The sequence below is a fragment of the Ambystoma mexicanum genome, chromosome 12 (genome assembly GCF_040938575.1).
Source record: "Ambystoma mexicanum isolate Mex_15411 chromosome 12, UKY_AmexF1_1, whole genome shotgun sequence".
NCBI classification, from domain to species: Eukaryota; Metazoa; Chordata; class Amphibia; order Caudata; family Ambystomatidae; genus Ambystoma; species Ambystoma mexicanum.
In genome coordinates this window covers 38,932,864-38,955,592 of record NC_090936.1, presented here as the reverse complement: position 1 = coordinate 38,955,592, position 22,729 = coordinate 38,932,864, and the positions used below count along the sequence as shown (strand labels likewise).

The 22,729-nt window shown below is 46.9% G+C and overlaps 1 protein-coding gene across 8 annotated transcripts in view; it reads left to right on the top strand.

Moving 5' to 3' along the window:
* Positions 1–22,729, top strand: part of FOXP2 (forkhead box P2) — a 289,073-nt gene that overhangs the window by 194,698 nt on the left and 71,646 nt on the right. For all 8 annotated transcript variants that reach the window (XM_069627894.1, XM_069627892.1, XM_069627896.1 and 5 more), the window contains 3 exons: positions 7,818–7,905; positions 15,473–15,556; positions 19,923–20,124. In XM_069627894.1, coding sequence (XP_069483995.1) covers positions 7,818–7,905; positions 15,473–15,556; positions 19,923–20,124 — 374 coding nt within the window. The remainder of the gene's footprint in view (positions 1–7,817; positions 7,906–15,472; positions 15,557–19,922; positions 20,125–22,729) is intronic.

Here is a 22,729-nt window from a genome sequence, read left to right as displayed (position 1 = left end):
GGAAATCATGACGAGCGGTCTTATTTGCGATGTTCTCCGTGGCGGAAATATTCCTCTGTAGCGGTGTTTTCTTTGCCAGAATGCTGGCGCTGCCGGGCCGGAGCACATCACAGTGAATAACCGCATCACTAACGAGGGGCCACTAATCATATTACAGCCTGGCGTTTCCGTGTTATGTGTGTTTGTTTACTTTGGCGCGTGTTTGTCAAAAGGCCTTGAGTGAAGGCACTGAATACAAACTCATCCTAGTTTTGTCCACTTGGGGTGCAGTATGGGGTAGCTTGGGGTGCAGTATGGGTAGCTTGAGGTGCCATATGGGGTAGCTTGGCGTGCTGTATGGGGTAGTTTGGGGGTGCAGTATGGGGCAGCTTGGGTGTATTATGGGGTAGCTTGGGGTGCAGTATAGGGTAGCTTGGGATGCAGTGTCAGGTAGCTTGGGGTGCAGAATGGGATAGCTTGGGGTGTCGTATAGGGTAGCTTTGGGAGTTAGCTTGGGGTGCAGTATGGGGTAGCTTGGGATGCAGTATAGGGTAGCTTGGGATGCAGTGTTAGGTAGCTTGGGATGCAGTGTCAGGTAGCTTGGGGTGCAGAATGGGATAGCTTGGGGTGTCGTATAGGGTAGCTTTGGGAGTTAGCTTGGGGTGCAGTATGGGGTAGCTTGGGGTGCAATATGGGTAGCTTGAGGTGCCATATGGGGTAGCTTGAGGTGCCATATGGGGTAGCTTGGGGTGCAGTATGGGATAGCTTGGGGGTGTCGTATGGAATACCTTCAGGAGCAGTATAGGGTAGCTTGGGGTGCAGTATGGGGTAGCTTGGGGTGCAGTATGGGGTAGCTTGGGTTGCAGTGTCAGGTAGCTTGGGGTGCAGTATGGGGTAGCTTGAGGTGCAGAATGGGGTGGCTAAATTGGGGTGCAGTATGGGGTAGCTTGGGGTGTCATATGGGGTAGCCAGGGGGTGCAATATGGTGTAGCTAGCTTGGGTGCAGTATGGTGTAGCGTCGGATGCACTGTCAGGTAGCTTGGGATGCAGTCTGGAGTAGCTTGGGGTGTCATATGGGGTAGCTTGGGGTGCAGTATGGGGTAGGTTGGGGTGCAGTATGGGGTAGGTTGGGGATGCAGCATGGGTTATCTTGGGGTGCAGTATGGGGTAGCTTGAGGTGCAGTATGGGGTAGCTTGGGGTGCAATATGGGGTAGCTTGAGGTGCAGTATGGGGTAGCTTGGGGTGCAATATGGGGTAGCTTGGGGTGCAGTATCGGGTAGCTTGGGGTGCAGTATCAGGTAGCTTGGGTGTAGTATGAGGTAGCTAGCTTGGGGTGCGGTTGCTTGGGTGCAGTATGGGGTAGCTAGCTTGGGGTGAAGTATGGGGTAGCCAAAGCAGAATCATCTGTGTGCAAACAGTGGGTGGGAAAATGGCAAATCCTACGCTAGAGAAAGAGGAATACTTGCTTAACATTTCTCAAGCACTTATCAAGCAGTTCAATGTTCAAATAACAGTTCCCAAGCCGTTATTAGCAGTTATTTTCTTCAAACAGTTCATTTATTGTCCAAGCATTGAGTAAACTGCTTAGACAATGCTTATTGACTGTGCATTTAGGCAATTTCCATTTACGGGCCCTACACCTGTCTGGGCAAGGCTTACTTAGCAAATGCTTAAAAAAAAAGCCTTTTTGTAAGCAGTTTGATCATAACTTAAGGCATTTCTTAAGCATGCCCAAACAAGCAGTGTTGCGGTCGTTATTGTTACCATGTGTCTGACGTAATTTGGCGGCATCACTTGTACAGAATAAGAAGTTGTTTCAATTTTAGATTCTGCAGCAGTTTCCTCCCAAGTTAGGGTCCTGTCAGTCTTAAGCTTAGACCCCTGGTTGCAGTAAGATGTTGATTTAATCATAATAAAATGTTTGCACTTCAGCAAACAGTAGCACAACAGTTCTAGCCAGTTTCTGCATTATCTACTAGATAACTAGTATCAAACCTATAGCGGGCAGTTAACTTCAGCGCTGTTCATTTAACAGAGACTGCCCAAATGAGCTCTACTGTCATTGGTTCAAGTGATAAGCACTTCTTAAGCATTTACTAAGCATGCAAACTGCTTTTAAGAAGCCCAGGCTAGTATAGGGCACACACATGGTAAATTCAATAAATAAATATGGACAGAACATTTTCTAATGTTTTACTATATTGTACAGAATGCTTAGAGAATAAATGAAGTGCTTGGAGAAGTGAAATGCTTATCACTGCTTGGGAACTGCTATTTAAGCATTCCATTTGCTTGATTACTGCTTGAGAAATGTTAAGCAAGTATTTCACATCGTCTAGGGTAGTTTGTATGTGTACTTTTAATACAAATGACAACGGCTGACAGACAACTGTATCAATGTGAACAGGCACTCATCACATGAGCCAGAAATCACCAAAGGCACACCAGCTGGTTCACACATTGGATACATGGCCAAGAGATGTGGAGTAGGAATTGTGTCCTGGGTGATCTCACCTGACAAAGCACAACACAGGTGAACACTCTGGGCCTAATTCACAGAAGTGTTTTATAACAGCAAGCTCCAATTGGAAATCACTCTGTGAATAGTGTCTATAGTATCTATAGTGCAGCAATACCTTTGATATGACTTTAAACAGTGCTGGCACTTCTCATCAGGTGTGCATACCTTTGATGGGACATTAAACAGTGCTGGCACTTCTCATCAGGTCTGCTATACCTTTAATGGGACATTAAACAGTGCTGGCACTCCACATCAGGTCTGCTGCCCCTTTGATGTGACATTAAACAGTGCTGGCACTTCACATCAGGTCTGTTATACCGGTGGTGAAACTTTAAACAGCGCTGGTACTACTCACCAGGTGTGCTAAACCTATGATTTGACATTAAACAGCACTGGCACTTCCCATCAGGTCTGCTATACCTTTGATGTGACATAAAACAGCGCTGCCACTTATGATCAGGTCTGCTATACCCATGATTTGAAATTAAGCAGTGCTGGCACTTCTCATCGGGTCTGCTATACATTTGATGTGACATTAAACAGTGCTGGCTCTCCTAATCAGCTCTGCTATACCTGTGATGGAACAGTAATCAGTGCTGGCACTACTCATTAGATGTGTGATAACTCTGATGTGAAATTAAACATACCACTTCTCATCAGGTCTGCTATACATGTGATAGGACATTAAACCGTGCTGGTACTTCTCCCTACGTCTTCTATACCTGTGAGTTTGACATTAAACAGCATTGACACTTCTGATCAGGTCTGCCTTACCTGTGATGGGACATTAAACAGCTCTGGCACTTCCCATCAGGTTTTTTTTACCTTTGATGTGACACATTAAGCAGCACTGGCACTTCTCATAGGTCTGCTATACCTTTGATGAGACATTAAACAGTGCTGGCACTTCACATCATGTCTGCTATATCTTTGATGTGATATTATGCAGCGCTGGCCCTTCTCATCAGGTCTGCTATACCTTTGATGAGACATTAAACAGTGGTGGCACTTCACATCAGGTCTGCTATACCTGTGATGGGACATTAAACCACACTGGCACTTCTCATCACGTCTGCTATACCGATGATGTGAAATTAAACAAGGCTGGCACTTTTCATCACGTCTGCTATACCTTTGATATGACATTAAACAGTGCTTGCACTTCTCATCCTTTCTGCTTTAACTTTAATGCAACATTAAACTGTGCTGACACTTCTCATCATGTCTGCTATACCTGTGATGGGACATTAAACAGTGCTGGCACTTCTCATTACATCTGCTATACCTGTGATGGGACATTAAACAGTGCTGGCACTTCTCACCAGGTCTACTATAGCTGTGAGGGGACATTAAACAGTGCTTGCACTTCTCATCAGGTCTGCTATATCTGTGATGTTTAATTAAACATACTTGACACTTCTCATCACGCCTGCTATACCTATGATGTGAAATTAAACAGACTTGGCACTTCTCATCAGGGCTGCTATACCTATGATGTGAAATTAAACAGACTTGGCACTTCTCATCAGGTCTGCTATACCTATGATGTGAAATTAAACAGACTTGGCACTTCTCATCAGGTCTGCTATAGCTATGATGGGAAATTAAACAGACTTGGCACGTCCTATCAGGTCTACTATAGCTGTGATGAGACAGAAAACAGCACTGGCACTTCTCATCAAGTCTGCTATATCTATGGTGCGACATTAAACAGCGCTGGCACGTCTCATTAGGGCTGCTATATCTATGGTGCGATATTAAACAGTACTGGAAGTTATCATCACGACCGCTATACCTATGATGTGACATTAAACAGTGCTGGCATTTCTCATCAGGTCTGCTATACCTATGATGTGACATTAAACAGACTTGGCACTTCTCATCAGGTCTGCTATACCTATAATGTGACATTAAACAGTGCTGGCACTTCTCATCAGGGATGATTTAACTTTAATGCGACATTAAACAGCGCTGGCACTCCTCATCAGGTCTGATATACATATGATGTGACAATAAACAGCACTGGCACTTCTCATCACGTCCGTTATACCTATGATGTGACATTAAACAGCACTGGCACTTCTCATCAAGTCCGCTATACCTATGATGTGACATTAAACAGCACTGGCACTTCTCATCAAGTCTGCTATATCTATGGTGCAATATTAAACAGTGCTGGCACGTCTCATCGGGTTTGCTATACCTATGATGTGACATTAAACAGACTTGGCACTTCTCATCAGGTCTGCTATACCTATGATGTGACATTAAACCGTGGTAGCACGTCTCATCAGGTCTGCTATACCTATGATGTGAAATTAAACAGACTTGGCACTTCTCATCAGGTCTGCTGTACCTATGATGTGACATTAAACAGACTTGGCACTTCTCATCAGGGCTGCTATACCTGTGATGTGACATTAAACAGACGTGGCACTTCTCATCAGGTCTGCTATACCTATGATGTGAAATTAAACAGACTTGGCACTTCTCATCAGGTCTGCTATTCCTGTGAGGGGACATTAAACCGTGCTGGCACTTCTCATCAGGTCTGCTATACCTATGATGTGACATTAAACCGTGCTGGCACGTCTCATCAGGTCTGCTATACCTATGATGTGACATTAAACAGACTTGGCACTTCTCATCAGGTCTGCTATTCCTGTGAGGGGACATTAAACCGTGCTGGCACTTCTCATCCTTTCTGCTTTAACTTTAATGCAACATTAAACTGTGCTGACACTTCTCATCATGTCTGCTGTACCTATGATGTGACATTAAACAGACTTGGCACTTCTCATCAGGTCTGCTATTCCTGTGAGGGGACATTAAACCGTGCTGGCACTTCTCATCCTTTCTGCTTTAACTTTAATGCAACATTAAACTGTGCTGACACTTCTCATCATGTCTGCTGTACCTATGATGTGACATTAAACAGACTTGGCACTTCTCATGAGGTCTGCTATACCTATGATGGGAAATTAAACAGACTTGGCACTTCTCATCAGGTCTGCTATACCTATGATGTGAAATTAAACAGACTTGGCACTTCTCATCAGGTCTGCTATAGCTATGATGTGAAATTAAACAGACTTGGCACTTCTCATCAGGTCTGCTATACCTATGATGGGAAATTAAACAGACTTGGCACTTCTCATCAGGTCTGCTATAGCTATGATGGGAAATTAAACAGACTTGGCACTTCTCATCAGGTCTGCTATACCTATGATGTGAAATTAAACAGACTTGGCACTTCTCATCAGGTCTGCTATAGCTATGATGTGAAATTAAACAGACTTGGCACTTCTCATCAGGTCTGCTATACCTATGATGGGAAATTAAACAGACTTGGCACTTCTCATCAGGTCTGCTATAGCTATGATGGGAAATTAAACAGACTTGGCACTTCTCATCAGGTCTGCTGTACCTATGATGTGACATTAAACAGACTTGGCACTTCTCATCAGGTCTGCTGTACCTATGATGTGACATTAAACAGACTTGGCACTTCTCATCAGGTCTGCTATACCTATGATGTGGCATTAATCAGTGCTGGCACTTCTCATCAGGGCTGCTATACCTGTGATGTGACATTAAACAGACTTGGCACTTCTCATCAGGTCTGCTATACCTATGATGTGGCATTAATCAGTGCTGGCACTTCTCATCAGGGCTGCTATACCTGTGATGTGACATTAAACAGACTTGGCACTTCTCATCAGGGCTGCTATACCTATGATGTGAAATTAAACAGACTTGGCACTTCTCATCAGGTCTGCTATACCTATGATGTGGCATTAATCAGTGCTGGCACTTCTCATCAGGGCTGCTATACCTGTGATGTGACATTAAACAGACTTGGCACTTCTCATCAGGGCTGCTATACCTATGATGTGGCATTAATCAGTGCTGGCACTTCTCATCAGGGCTGCTATACCTATGATGTGGCATTAATCAGTGCTGGCACTTCTCATCAGGGCTGCTATACCTGTGATGTGACATTAAACAGACTTGGCACTTCTCATCAGGGCTGCTATACCTATGATGTGGCATTAATCAGTGCTGGCACTTCTCATCAGGGCTGCTATACCTATGATGTGGCATTAATCAGTGCTGGCACTTCTCATCAGGGCTGCTATACCTTTGATGGGACAGTACCCTCATCTCTCAGAAAGGCTGCTTCACTTTGCAAGAGACTGTGCCAGTATGTGTTCAGGGCTCCCAAACCCTTTACGGGGCAGTACATGTTTTTGTTTCGAAAGAAAGTAGACATAGTATTCTTTCATTGTGCCACTTTTCAAAAGGCACACTGATCAAGCATACCCAAATATTGCAAATGTTTCAAAAGTGTGTCTCCCATTAAATACACTAGATCATGAGGCTTAATGTTCTGGCACTTGGACCCCTTTATTTAAAATCAGACTGCATATGTGTACATCAGAGTACAGAAACGGAGACACCCCTCTTTCTTTTGATGTGTTGTGATCTTCTGATTTCAAATTTGCTTTATACCTGGGGTGTCCATCATTGAATCGCCCTCTAGAAACTTCAACCAGACCACTAGTGTCCAATTCCCAGGTTCTTCTCTTACAGAAATGTTCAACTTTGACGCTAATACTATTCCCTGGATGTATTTATTTATTGTTCATTTATAACGCGCTTAATACCAGCGAGTGGTTTCTAAGGGCGGGATCGGGATTCAAACCTGTGTTGCACCGCATTTTCTTGCTTCCAAGACAAAAGCGTGGCCCCTGAGCTATCCTTCCAGGGAGAACGTTGGATGCGAGTGAGGGACTGTCCAAACTTGGGAGCTCTAGGTGGTCCTCCCAGTCCGTGGCAGCCGCACTGGAGATGTAATGTCGACTTTGACCTCAAGGGAGGAACGCAGGTTGTGGGACGCGACACAGTCACGCATGACCATGGCAGGATGAAGAAGGTGTCCACAAAACCAACATCTGGACATGATCTTCAAAATGGTGACCCCCGTTCTCATCTATTGACGATAGACATGCCTTCAGGTTTCCTTAGTATTACAAGATTCTTTTTTTTGGGTTGTCGATCCTAAAATCCTCTGTCATTAGCGCTTCATAAATGTGTCTTACCTTTCGCTGTTAGATCATAGAGTGTCAAGGGCTGTGTGATGTCACTGCTTCTGCCACCATTTTGGTCAAATGATGCCACTGGGAAACACCCCCCCGCCCACAAAACACCAAGCAATCACATACACCTGTAGTCCCATTGGATATTTGAAATTTCTTTTGTTGACCGCCAGGACTTCTTTCTTCATTAATCCCAACGTCTTTCTTTCCGAACCAGGCACCTTAATAACGAACACGCGTTGGACGACAGGAGTACAGCTCAGTGCCGGGTGCAAATGCAGGTGGTCCAACAGTTAGAAATCCAGGTGGGTGAAATGTCATGACCTCTGACACATGCATGGGTGGACACTTCAGGACTGATCTGACCCCTTCTTCTCTGGGGATTGGTGGACATGATGTGCCGTGTTTATATCGAAAATGTTATAGTGAAAGAAACATATATCGAGTATTTTATAATGAAAACCTTTATACCAAATGCATTTCGGGGTGGAGTAAAGGGTTACATTTTCCCAGGAAGCGTTTGGGATGGGTTTTTAGGGTGGGAAACAGGGGTTTGGGTGGAACCACCCCAAAAACAAATTGCATTCTGTATAAAGGTTTTCGTTATAAAATACTCGATATATGTTTCTTTCACTGTAACATTTTCGATATCAAGACATGTAACCGGTGGACATTCTCATGATGCACATCCCGGAGCGCTGCCTTTGACGTCATTTCCTTTCATTTGTTTTTTGGTCCTAGTGGGAACCACAGTTTACTTTGAAATTCCACCCACAATTGACCGGGCAGATGAGATTTGCTGTCCTTTGTCTATAATTGTCGGCGTTTAGGCAGTGGCACAACCATACATAGCCATGCAGAGAAAAATATTTCACCAGGATCCAAAACACATACAAAAAATATTGCATGTTATTTCTAAAATGTCTTATTATTTTCTTCCTTTTCTTCTTTATTTCTTCTCTATTTGAGTTTGCATCTCCTTGATATTTCTTTTAGTTTTTTGTTGCTATTCCTTTTATGGTGCTGCTTGGTTTTCTTTCCCGCTTCCGCTTGGTTATGTACTACCATAAAACATTAAAAAAAGATTTGTGGCCCAAAATCTCCTTGCCCTTTTAATGTAGATTCTAATTTCCTTTTAGGTTCCTATTCATATTTTAACTGTCCAGTTGTTGGTTTTCTAGTTAGATGCCCAAGCATTCAGCGTGTACCCAAAATGGCAGCTTAAAAGAACTCAAAATGGCGGCTTAAAAGAACTCAAAATGGCAGCTTAAAAGTACCCAAAATGGCGGCTTAAAAGTAGCCAAAATGGCTGCTTAAAAGAACTCAAAATGGCTGCTTAAAAGAACTCAAAATGGCGGCTTAAAAGAACCCAAAATGGCCGCTTAAAAGTATGTGTTTGTGTTATAATTGCTAACGCCAGCCTGGTGAGCTTCAAACGGGGGAGGTACTAACACCAGACTGAAAGGGGTTGGGGTTAGCCCAAAGCCCTCTCTTTTCATATTGCTTCTCATTGGTCTCTGTCATTGGGGCATTCACCATGCAAAGGGTCAGGCTGAAGCATTCATGACAGCTAAAGTTGCCCTGCTGGTTTGGCATCATTCATTTCGTATGTTATCATAGTACATGTCATGGACCATAACATCAAATGACATTGTACCAAAATAACGAGGACCAACACCGCGAGTCACACATCATCGCATTTTTGTTATCGAATTTTATCACAGGTCTTCGAAAAAAAATATAGGAGGGTCTTGGGGTATTAATTAAAGTGAGGGGATCTCCCCCCTATTTTTTGCGATAAACTGTGACAACATTTGAATAAAAAGAATCTGATATTTTGTGACTCTTAACATTTTCGTTATTTTAACGTAGTTACATATCAAATAATATCTGCATATCTGATCGGAGCCGCTTCCCCGCGTTTGGTGAAATGGCTGTTCTTTGGAGTTTTGATGTTTTTTTTTAGGCAGGCCGGATAAGTAGACATTCAAAGTTGATTTTTACTATAGTATGAGGATGAGAAGTGGGGGTGTGTGGGAGGGGCTTATGAGGATCCTGCGCACTATAAAAAGCTGCGAAAAAAGACCAGCGTGACCAGACGTGCCTGATTCTTATCAAACAAGGAGCGTGACCGTGGTCATTGCGCGCGCACCCAAACACAGACACAAACACCTGGTGGACGTGTGTGTTCACACACAGGCATCTCCAAACACACCTCTGGGAGCCATACATGACATTAACACAAACATGGACGTTCCCACCCTCAGGTGCGCTAGCGCGCCGGCTTGCACTTAGAAACGCGCAGCAAGTCGCACCTCTAGTTGCAGATGTTGGCCCCAACTCCTGAGGAGGAACATTACTGCCCCCAAAGAGTGGGTGCATTTTTACCCGGCACTCATCATTGTAGCTGTCGTCAAACCTGCTCCTCAAACCCATCAGTGACCAAATACTGGCAGCATGGCTCCTGCGCCATCCCTTGGGAAGGGCCGGAACCCTCCCATTGTGGAAAAGGGGGGCTGCTTTTTTTGTAAATGGGATAGGGCCCCTGCACCCACAATACTCGCTCTAGAAGGGCACAGGGAGACCTTGATAGAAGTCTGCCACACCCTTGCTTGCCACTCTGCATGTTTGCTTGATGGGATGGTGACTTGTCTCGGGAGGATAGCTCAGGGGCAACGTGCTCGGCTTGGAAGCAAGATGCCACGGAGCACCACAGGTTCGATCCCGGGTCCGCGCTTAGAAACCTCTGGGTACTCTGGATATTAAGCACGTTATAAATAACCTATCATATCACAGCATATCATTAGCTGTAGATTTCTGCATAATCCCTTGAAGGCCCTAATTGTAACATTGGCTAGCAGCACATACCCATTGTAGCAGCCATACCTTGCACAGAGCAATGTTTCACACCCCTACTTGGGTTGCGCTTTATGACCCCACCACTTCGGGAGCCCAGATTTGCAGGCCTAAATGCTGTGCACTGGATCCTAGGATTAGGGGTTAGGTGGGACAGGCACAAGGCACACTCTCCCCCAAATCAGGATGTGTATGGCCTTTTGTGACAAACCATGACCTCTTTTCCAGGGTGTGAGCCTATACGTCCTAAGGGCACTCAAAGGGTTAATCATCTGCACCCGGGAACCGGAAGCCCAGAACGGGCGGGCACTTGGCCAAGCCTTGAGTAGGTTAGGCTGGCAGAGCTCAAGTGCTGCCCGAGCCCGCTCTTGGCTAGTCATAGCATAAAAAGGGCCCACTTTGCCTGCGGTACACCTTTCAGCGTAAGCATAATGCACACATGGTTATTGTGATGGGGCACACTGCGGAACTAGGATTTTTACACACGTGCCGTGTGCCACGCTGTCGCTTCATGCCACACGCCCCCTGAGCGGTGATATTCCAGCTCCCTGAAGCACAGCGATTGGTGTGCACTGCTATGGCCTGTCTTCTCTGGACACACTAAGGACTAGTCATCAAATAGGCACACTAGATGGAGTTGAAGCATGCGCTTTGCACAGGGCCGGCAATACACAGGGTCTTTATGAAAATGCCGCTTGGCAGCGTTTCTGGCAACGTGGGACGGGGAAATGGGTGACTGTGGTCCTCAAATTTCCCTTCCATTTAACCTTCATCTCTTGCCTCCCATCGCCCTCAGTAGGTTATTTATAATGCACTTAATCCCCAGAGGTTTCTAAGCGCGGACCTGGGGATCGAACTTGTGGTACTCCGTGTTGTGTTGCTTCCAAGGCGAGCACGTTGCCCCTTAGCTATCCTCCCGGGATTGTCCCAATGTCTGAGTTTCCACATCACCACTTTCCCTCAGCTACCAACTTGCAGGTGCGTAAATCGTTCCTTGTGAGGTAGAGTGCTTCTGCCGAAAGAGGGAGGGAGGGAGAGAGGGAGAGAGAGAGAGAGAGAGAGAGAGAGAGATATCCCAATGGCACCCCTCTCTGTCTGCTGCAAATGGCAAGGAGTGGGAGTGCAGGATTAACCGTCGTTTTGCTTTGTAAGGCCTCCGTCCATCTTCCCCTGACTAGCTGACCCCCCCTCCAAGATCACGTCACACTAGCGACACACCCCCCCCCCCCCCAAAGAGGGCCACCGCAGGCATGAATGGAGCCACGACTAAGCTCTCCCCTTTATCCCTATGCCCCCCTCCCCCACATCCACAGCTAGCCTGACCCAAAGCGCTGTAGTCCGTCAGCTCTAGAGGTCCTCTGTATGGATACAATTCTCCAAAGTTTCTCCGCCAATCGGGAACGTACTTCTGGCCTGCACCCCTCTGGACCCCTCAGAACTACGGGTTTCCCAATCAGCCTCGCCCGCTGTCCCATTAATGAACCCCACCCGCGCTTTTTCTCACAGAACCATGCACAGCGAGGCCGCCAGTACTGGCAGAAGGGCGCTTGACAGTACATTCCATGTAGACGTCTCCATCCACGTGCCACAGAGGTCACTTGAGTTGGTCCAAACATGAGGCAAACTGACCAACTCTTTAAAATTGAATCTCGCGCAATTTGAAATGCACTTTTGTTGCTGCTGAGTTGTGTGGTGTGGCATATATTGTAAAGCGCGCCTGCACATCACAACCTGTGAAGCACCACAAGAAAACAACCCCAACACCTACGAACATTACCATTTCAACTGCATTCATTAGACTCAAACAGCACATTGTGATATAGGGAAAATTGCCCCCCCCCCTAACCCCCCACGAATGCCGCTGCGGAAATGTTGATGACCTCTGAAGTGGTGTTAGACACGCCCCTTCATGACGTAGACATCCACTAAGGTGCTGTGCTTGTTAAACTGTGCAAGTGACACATGGTAATGTGGGCTGAGTACTCGGCCTCCCAACGCTAGAATCCAGGGCCACGTGAAGGGGTATCACACCGGAGACCCGGCCATGCCTTTTCATGAAGACCCTCGGGGATCCATTCCTTGCTTGTGGTTACCATGTGTTCAGTAAACAGCGAGAGGAGAACGTCTTGAGGTGCCCCCTCGACACATGGGGGACCTTTAACCGCCCAGGTAAACATCCCTGGGGTCTCTCTATTGAGGAGGAACGGGGTCGCTTTCTCAGTAAGCTAGAGCGCGACTCCCCCCCACTCCTCCCACCACCGTTGAATGGGCTGGCTAGAGCTGATGGGAGTTGTAGTCCAACACATCTGGAAAGCCAAAAAGTCGGAGACCCCGGACACCGTTTATATCTCTCAGAGGGTTCTATCTACGTTTGATGTAGTTTGGGCGATGTAGGAACTAAGGAAACACATAAGGGGGTGGGGTGCCGGGGGGACACCAGGCACAACAGAAGGTATTTAAATGCATTTCTGAAAGAATTGGAGGCCAAGTTGACCAGCCATAATCACTAGACGCAAGCCTAGAGGGTGAGAGGCACTCGTAAGACAATAACCAACTTTGAGTCTGGCAATCGTTTTTAAGGGAGGACATCCAATTTTGGTCAAGCACCTGTATTCATTCTGTTCAAGGTTAATAACCCATTGCTACAGGGCGTGTGGTGCATTTTAATGGGTTAGTCTGCACCCCAGAAATGCGATTTCTATCTATGGCAGAGCACCCTCAACTATTTTCCTAATTTGCATCTCTGACTTGCACTGCTCAGGATGAACTGTCCACTAGAGGGCAGTGCTGCCTTGCAATCATTGTCCCTTCAAGTTGGTCACTAGTTTGATGTCAGTGTGTCTGAAAGATGCTTGGGTGCTGCAAGGATTTCACGTTCCCCTCGCCTGCATCAAGACATTGGTTCTTTGTACTACCTCATGGCCAATGGCCACCCTGCCCCAGCGCCAAGTCTCCTCCCCACCTTCCTCAAACCACATTTACACTGTATGCCACAGACAAAAGATCCCACTGCTTCACAGAGTGGCAAAATGGCTGAGTCATTTGCCCAGGAGCACAGGGCTGAGTAATTTGCACAGGAGCACAGAGCGATCCTTACGTTCCTTCCAGATAAAAGCACACACTGTATACAACTCTGCCCATTGGCTAAGAGGCACTCTCTTCTGTTCTAGTTCTCATCAATGCCAGGCATATTTTCTATAATGTTCGGGATAGCTAGGAATGAAAAAGGTCCCATTACATTGCATCCTGTAGCCAGGGCTGTACGTAGGGCGCTGCAGAAGTCTCCAAAAATGACCCCTGAGAAATGGGTCTACCGGGGCTTCCTTCCCTGATTTCCTAGTGCGCTAAAGCAAAGGAAACGATGATGAGTTGCAATACTGCTCTTCCCCAGTAGATGTCGCTATTAACCATGTTTACAATGACATCATCAGTTACAGACATTTGGGATTAGAGTACTTGTTTCCTACCACTGGAAGGAAGGGAAAATATATCATAGAGAACACATGACTTGGTTTTTGTAATATATGGTAAGGTCTTGTCTTTAGAATCATTTGGTACAATTAAAAGTACTGATGCATTCAAAGGTACTTTGGCCTCTTTTGATTTGATTTCAATTTTATGCTGTGGTGACAGACCCCTCAATAGTGAGCTGGCAGGGCCAGTAATAGCTTGGCAGCCTGCGCCAACTGGGACCAGGCACAGTGCTATTTGCACCCCAGGGGCTAACTCCGGGCTGCTAACAATTTTTTTTTTCTCATGGGAGATGGGCGCCATGCATGTTGTGCGTGCCCAATCTCCCGTGTCGGGGTGGGGGGCGGGGGGCATAGATGGCCACTGACATGGCAAAAATGCAAGAGAGTAGTCTCTTTTCTATATCCATGCTGGGAGGCCAAGACGCTGCAGGACCAGAGGAGCGGAGCAAGCAAGTTGGTTTGGAGGGACAGGGAAAAAGAGATTGGGGGAAGAATGCGGGAGGCCGGTCAGGAGGTGGAGTGTGGCAGAAAATGCAGACAGCCTGGTGGAAGTGCTCTGGTGGTTGAGAGAACATAGTCGGTTAGTGTGGGACTTTGCCCATGTTTCCCGCCACTTGATTGGGTAGCCCCTTGCTCCCTGGTGCTAACGGACCATTTTTAGCCGCACCAGACACGTTTTAGGCCCCACCTCCAAATATTGTTTTGGGAGACGTTAGGGCCTACCTTTGATTAGTTTTCACTCTTAAATAACTGCCTATTTGAATATAAGCAAGCCTACACATGCTTTCATAAGCACCCACAATGCCAAAAGAAATGCCCCCATTATGCCAAGCTGTTAAAAATATTGACCTGTGCTAATTTGACATGTTTGTTCTGAGCAGCTTTTATCTTTAATATTAGTATAATACTATGCACCCAGACTCCACCAGTGTGCAGCAGACACGTACGGCCATCTGTGTAACCGGCGTGATGGATGGAAGCGGGTAGTCCGCGAGTGCGCAATGAGACCCGGCGCAGTGTAACTACTGGCGCGGTGGCAGAGTTCAGCGCCTCACACTGCCGGCTCCCTGTCCCTCTGCTGAATTAGATTGATGGAGGCAGATTTCTGGGGGCACTAACTGGACCTCTGCGCGGGAAGGCTGGAGTGTGCAGACAATGCTGGAAAGAGCCAGGCTTCGAGGGCCCTTCACCCCTTCACAGCTGCTGGCAGTGCTCCAGTGTCCACATTACTCAGAAGAGACGCTAAGGGCCTTGTAATTTATCGCCTCTCTAACATGCACTGTTTCGACGACTCAGACTGTAATACCTTTATTGGCCAATAGGTGAAGCGTTATTTGTTTCTTTGACCTTTCGCCTTTTTTGTTGTTGTTGCGCCAGGGCCAAAGATGCATGCCCTTTTTTTGATAAGTCGCCGCTGACGCGTACTCACGGGGTTGCGGAAACCATTGCGCGGCGACAGGCGCAGGGATAAGGAGCTGTCGCGCGGCGGTAATGCGCCTCCATCAGTCATTTCAGCAAACGCTTCTGATTTCGCCCTTAACAGCTTTCGAAAGAACGCGAACGACTGCAGGCGATGATGGCCCACTTGCACATGCGACCCTCGGAGCCCAAACCATCTCCAAAACCAGTAAGTGCATATTGCTTTATAAACAGTAAATAGGCCCGCGCGCGGAACCGCCGGGCGAAAATGAACAATTTGGGGACAGTTAGACAACAATGAGTGTGATGAGCTATATTGAAATAAAATGAAAGTGAAACGCAATGGCTTGTCAAATTGCATGTTTCTTGAAAAAGAAGTAATAGTGTCTTTTACAAAATCTATTGCCTTTACTCCAGAGGTGTCGTTAAACAAAGTCCTCCTGGCGCAGAAATAGCTGCCTTGAAAGCACAGCCAGGGGAAGTGTTATTCAGTGGTCAGGGAACAGACACCCCCCCCCCACCCACACAAAAAAAATAAACAGGATGGATGCCTTCTTTTGTTGTTGCAGCAGCAATAAGGAGGGCAATTGTGTGGAAAGTGGAAGAGCCAGTACCATGATTTAGAAGACTTGTGAGTTTAATTTCAAAGAGCAGTTTTGTTTCTATGCATTCTGTGCATGGGCAGTTTTGGGTGTGTTTGCCAGATTGAGACCATGCCCGCTTGCAGTGTCAGACTACATGTAGCCAATGCAAACCTGCCTGGCACCGTGACAGATACGTCTGCAGAGCCCATGTTCGCTGCAATGGAAACTGGAGCCCCTACTAGACAATGCATGCCAGGAGCTTGCTGTGCTCTGCTGCACTCTCAGTGCACAGGTCGAGCATGGGCTGGCAAGGGTCAGGGCATTTTCTGCAGGGGCTCTGGCCCAGTTTGAGGTTTGCCAGTGCACTGGCGGATGGTGACGAAGTGCAAGGTAACCAGGACCGTCTCTTTAAATAAAACATGGCGCTTATTATGCAATACAATATTCATCATTCATTAGGAGGCGAAAAGTGCCTTTCTGACATTTGCATTTGTTTGCATGTATGTATAAGTGATCTGTACTAATGCTCTTTTCTCCCTGTAAAATCGCGCCATAAGCGCTTATTTCGGGAGGATAGCTCAGGGGCAACGCGCTCACCTTGGAAGCAAGATGACGTGGAGTAACACGAGTTAGATCCCCGGGTTCGCGCTTGGAAACCTCTGGGTATTAAGCACGCTATAAATAACCAATGACAAAAATGAACAATCACAATTACTTCTTTTTCCTAATAAAAAAGGGTTTGACTTCAGCCCGTGTTTGAGAAAGTGATGCAGTGCAGTAGTGTTGTGAGTAAGCACATTTAACCCCTTAGAGTCCAGGGCATCGCAGCATCTTGCCGGGTGCCCCGCGTAGCTTGGCCTTGTTCTCCGGCTTCCTCTTGCAGTGTCATTTAACCCCTTAGAGTCCAGGGCATCGCAGCATCTTGCCGGGTGCCCCGCGTAGCTTGGCCTTGTTCTCCGGCTTCCTCTTGCAGTGTCATACAGCCAATCAGAAGCCGGCATAATTGTCTTGAGATTCCATCAGGATTCTGGTGCTTGCTGGGTTCCAATTAATTATTCAATCAGTACATTTTTTTAAACTCCAGCAGCATGGTCACATCGACACTAATAAAGAATTCTCAGGCATTAATCCGAAACAGAGCCTGAATGAATAATGTAATTGAAGTATTACACTACATAAAGCACACATGAAAGAATTGCTAATTGCGTTTGATGGCGGCAATTAATAGAAAATCTTAGATGAGCGATTCAGAGCGAAGGCGCGGTTTAAAGATCCCACTGGACCCACCGGTGTCTGGAGCGCACCGCTGGTCTGAAATTGGATTAAACCTCTCCGGTCATTACAAAAAAGGGCTCAAATGAACCCAAGGAACAAGGTGAGTTTCACCGGCCCCATGATCGCCGGGATTCATGGTCGCGCGCGCAGTGGCGCAGTGGCGCGGTGGCCCACACATTTGATAAGTATTAATACCATGGATTAGCAATGGGAAATGAGCTCTTAACATTGATCGGCATAGGGGCACAAGGCGCAGCCACACTGCCTATTAAATGACCCATTTACTCTTCGGCTGGTACTTCATTAAAGGATACCTATTGGCCATGTCATGGATGGGTAGGAAGCAAAGTGATCAGGGCTGCCAGTGCTGCATAATGAGCTTCATCCATCCTTGAGCATATGCAGATGAGTTAAGGTGGCTAAGCACTCACCCTACCTCATACACACGCCTCTATTTGGTGCATGACCCATTATGTTGCAACTGCTCCTGGTGGCAGGCTTGGAGACAGGCCAAGCTTTTCATTTCTGGCTTCTAGTCTAAAAGGTTCTAAGGGTCCCCAAGCCCAGTCCTTCAAGAGCAACATCTGCTTAATCTTTTCAGGATATACACACAAACTACATTTAAAAGCAGTGAGTTCTTTACAGAGTCTGTGGTTATCCTAAAAACCTGGTGCGGCTTCGGAACCCGAGGACCAGCCTTAGAAACCCCTGCATGTTTTGCACGTAAACATATTTAACAGGAATTTTCTTCTTTTCCACTGTCACTGGCTCTTGAAAACAAAAACAAGTAAATACATCAGTCGCTAATAAATGACCTCAAAGTGAGCGGTGACACGTCATCCAAGCAGATTATTATTTCCAATGCCACGTTTAGTCCCTACTAGTGCTATCATGTTTCTCCCAAAAACGTGTCAAATCTAAAGCTGATCATATCACAGCATCAATACACCATGTGTCCGCCTGCGTAGTGCAGTATTTAAGGTGTGACGTGTTTCTTGGCAAAATGCCCTTCTTCAGGACCCTAGCTATCTTTCTCTCATGATTAAAAGAAATGAATATATAAATATATGTGTGTGCGTGTGTATATATATAAATATATATATGTATATATATTTGACGTGTGACATCTATTTTAAGATTTTGGTGCCACGCCTAGAATTCATAATTCCTATTTCAGTCTTTCGGGTTGAAACAGGAGTAGAAAACGCGAGTGTGGTTTATTCGGAACAGATGCACAGGGAAGCACCTTCGGTGTGCCGGTCGTTATTGTCAGACTACTAATGTGCTTCTTCTGGCAGCTGCCCAAGACAGGAGAACAATTAGCTGGCGTATGTTAATTTTTGTTTCCATAACAAACCTCTCCACTGACTAAATGTGTAAAACAAATCCGCAATGGAGGCTCGATCAGTGCCGTGGCGCGTCACCCCGCCAACCCCCAACCTGCCCTTGCCCCGACACAGGTTTTTCTTAAGCAGTATACTTGGGATTCGCAAAGGCAGGTGTTCCTAAATGATACACAAAATCATTATGTACTGATCTAAGTCATCGGACAAAAGCGCCCCGGCCCAACATTTAACACCGCCCCGTCCGCTCATTTCTATAAATGATTGTTTGACGTGAAACTGACTCCAGATAACCTCCTATAACCATCTCTTAAAGAAATGGCAGCAGCCTTTGTATGTGTTGCCCTGGCTATGCTTTTTTTGCTAATTGGAGGCTATTTATGAGGAAAGAAAGTGTTGTAAATATGACAGCAGTGATGTGAGCTCTTTTCATAATGAGGGACGAGGGCCTATTGAGGGGCGCGATGAAGGGCACGCCGCTAAAGAGCTTCCATGTGATCTCACCTCTTCCCTCTATTCCCGCCTCCATCGCGCCCTCCCCTCCCCCCGGCCCGGGCGCCCACTTTCCAGGGTACATCAGTGATAAGTGACACTGTAATCATAAATTGAAAATGATCCTTGCAGAGGAATTGGCAAACTTGACATTTCATTATGTTTGTTAGCACATGACACAAATGATTTTTAGCGAGGAGATTCCATTTCCCGCTCTCTCTCTCTCTCTCTCCCCGTCTCCAATCAGATTTAATTTGAAAACGCGCCACCTCCACCAGCTAATTTGCAATTAAGACAATTTTGTTTGAATATGTAGTAATGTCATTACCTCTCCACCAAATTAGCAAGCGGGCCAAAAGGTCAGTGTAACATTTTCCAGCTGGCTGGAGCCTCTCATCAGAGATTTGGGACTCTGGAAGAAAAAGAGGGAAAAAAAAACAACCTCTGGCAGGATCAAAATAGCAACTTTCTTTCAGGTCTTATTTGTTTTACTGATTTTTTTGTTAATTATAGGCATTTCTATTAGCAAGTGTGGAGTGGAGTCCTTTTTCCTCCCAACCGTCGCTAATCACCTCTTTGCCCGGTACGGAAGGAAAACGGGTTGCATGATTGCCTAGTCGAGTATAAGCGGGTAGTCTTGAGCAAGATCGCAGCTGATTATTCGATAACCCCTAGCAGGCTCTGCTAATGAGAGTTCTTATGATGCAATTTCATCCTGTAATTAGTTGAGATTGACTGCTTCCCTTGGCTGCCTATTAGGAGCAACACAGCTGTAGAAGAGAATTCATCCTCATTTGTCAAACCTTTAACAAGTCTTCTTTTTTTTCCTCTTTCTCTCTTCCTTGTTTTTCACCCTTGCGTTGCTCCTGGGCTGCTGCAGCTCAATCTGGTGTCGAGTGTCACAATGTCCAAGAACATGTTGGAGAACTCCCCGCAGAGTTTACCTCAAACCCCCACTACGCCGACGGCTCCGCTCACCCCTCTTTCACAGGCAGCCTCGGTGATCACCCCGTCCAGTGTGAACAACGTTGGAGCCATTCGAAGGCGACATTCTGACAAGTACAACATCCCAATGTCATCAGGTAGGATGCCTGTGCTTCCCAATGTCATCAGGTAGGATGCCTGTGCTTCCCAATGTCATCAGGTAGGATGCCTGTGCTTCCCAATGTCATCAGGTAGGATGCCTGTGCTTCCCAATGTCATCAGGTAGGATGCCTGTGCTTCCCAATGTCATCAGGTAGGATGCCTGTGCTTCCCAATGTCATCGGGTAGGATGCCTGTGCTTCCCAATGTCATCGGGTAGGATGCCTGTGCTTCCCAATGTCATCAGGTAGGATGCCTGTGCTTCCCAATGTCATCAGGTAGGATGCTTCCCAATGTCATCAGGTAGGATGCCTGTGCTTCCCAATGTCATCAGGTAGGATGCCTGTGCTTCCCAATGTCATCAGGTAGGATGCCTGTGCTTCCCAATGTCATCAGGTAGGATGCCTGTGCTTCCCAATGTCATCAGGTAGGATGCCTGTGCTTCCCAATGTCATCAGGTAGGATGCCTGTGCTTCCCAATGTCATCAGGTAGGATGCCTGTGCTTCCCAATGTCATCAGGTAGGATGCTTCCCAATGTCATCAGGTAGGATGCCTGTGCTTCCCAATGTCATCAGGTAGGATGCCTGTGCTTCCCAATGTCATCAGGTAGGATGCCTGTGCTTCCCAATGTCATCAGGTAGGATGCCTGTGCTTCCCAATGTCATCAGGTAGGATGCTTCCCAATGTCATCAGGTAGGATGCCTGTGCTTCCCAATGTCATCAGGTAGGATGCCTGTGCTTCCCAATGTCATCAGGTAGGATGCCTGTGCTTCCCAATGTCATCAGGTAGGATGCCTGTGCTTCCCAATGTCATCAGGTAGGATGCCTGTGCTTCCCAATGTCATCAGGTAGGATGCCTGTGCTTCCCAATGTCATCAGGTAGGATGCCTGTGCTTCCCAATGTCATCAGGTAGGATGCTTCCCAATGTCATCAGGTAGGATGCCTGTGCTTCCCAATGTCATCAGGTAGGATGCCTGTGCTTCCCAATGTCATCAGGTAGGATGCCTGTGCTTCCCAATGTCATCAGGTAGGATGCCTGTGCTTCCCAATGTCATCAGGTAGGATGCTTCCCAATGTCATCAGGTAGGATGCCTGTGCTTCCCAATGTCATCAGGTAGGATGTCTGTGCTTCCCAATGTCATCAGGTAGGATGCTTCCCAATGTCATCAGGTAGGATGCCTGTGCTTCCCAATGTCATCAGGTAGGATGCCTGTGCTTCCCAATGTCATCAGGTAGGATGCCTGTGCTTCCCAATGTCATCAGGTAGGATGCCTGTGCTTCCCAATGTCATCAGGTAGGATGCCTGTGCTTCCCAATGTCATCAGGTAGGATGCCTGTGCTTCCCAATGTCATCGGGTAGGATGCCTGTGCTTCCCAATGTCATCGGGTAGGATGCCTGTGCTTCCCAATGTCATCAGGTAGGATGCCTGTGCTTCCCAATGTCATCAGGTAGGATGCTTCCCAATGTCATCAGGTAGGATGCCTGTGCTTCCCAATGTCATCAGGTAGGATGCCTGTGCTTCCCAATGTCATCAGGTAGGATGCCTGTGCTTCCCAATGTCATCAGGTAGGATGCCTGTGCTTCCCAATGTCATCAGGTAGGATGCCTGTGCTTCCCAATGTCATCAGGTAGGATGCCTGTGCTTCCCAATGTCATCAGGTAGGATGCCTGTGCTTCCCAATGTCATCAGGTAGGATGCTTCCCAATGTCATCAGGTAGGATGCCTGTGCTTCCCAATGTCATCAGGTAGGATGCCTGTGCTTCCCAATGTCATCAGGTAGGATGTCTGTGCTTCCCAATGTCATCAGGTAGGATGCTTCCCAATGTCATCAGGTAGGATGCCTGTGCTTCCCAATGTCATCAGGTAGGATGCCTGTGCTTCCCAATGTCATCAGGTAGGATGCTTCCCAATGTCATCAGGTAGGATGCCTGTGCTTCCCAATGTCATCAGGTAGGATGCCTGTGCTTCCCAATGTCATCAGGTAGGATGTCTGTGCTTCCCAATGTCATCAGGTAGGATGCTTCCCAATGTCATCAGGTAGGATGCCTGTGCTTCCCAATGTCATCAGGTAGGATGCCTGTGCTTCCCAATGTCATCAGGTAGGATGCCTGTGCTTCCCAATGTCATCAGGTAGGATGCCTGTGCTTCCCAATGTCATCAGGTAGGATGCCTGTGCTTCCCAATGTCATCGGGTAGGATGCCTGTGCTTCCCAATGTCATCGGGTAGGATGCCTGTGCTTCCCAATGTCATCAGGTAGGATGCCTGTGCTTCCCAATGTCATCAGGTAGGATGCTTCCCAATGTCATCAGGTAGGATGCCTGTGCTTCCCAATGTCATCAGGTAGGATGCCTGTGCTTCCCAATGTCATCAGGTAGGATGCCTGTGCTTCCCAATGTCATCAGGTAGGATGCCTGTGCTTCCCAATGTCATCAGGTAGGATGCCTGTGCTTCCCAATGTCATCAGGTAGGATGCCTGTGCTTCCCAATGTCATCAGGTAGGATGCCTGTGCTTCCCAATGTCATCAGGTAGGATGCTTCCCAATGTCATCAGGTAGGATGCCTGTGCTTCCCAATGTCATCAGGTAGGATGCCTGTGCTT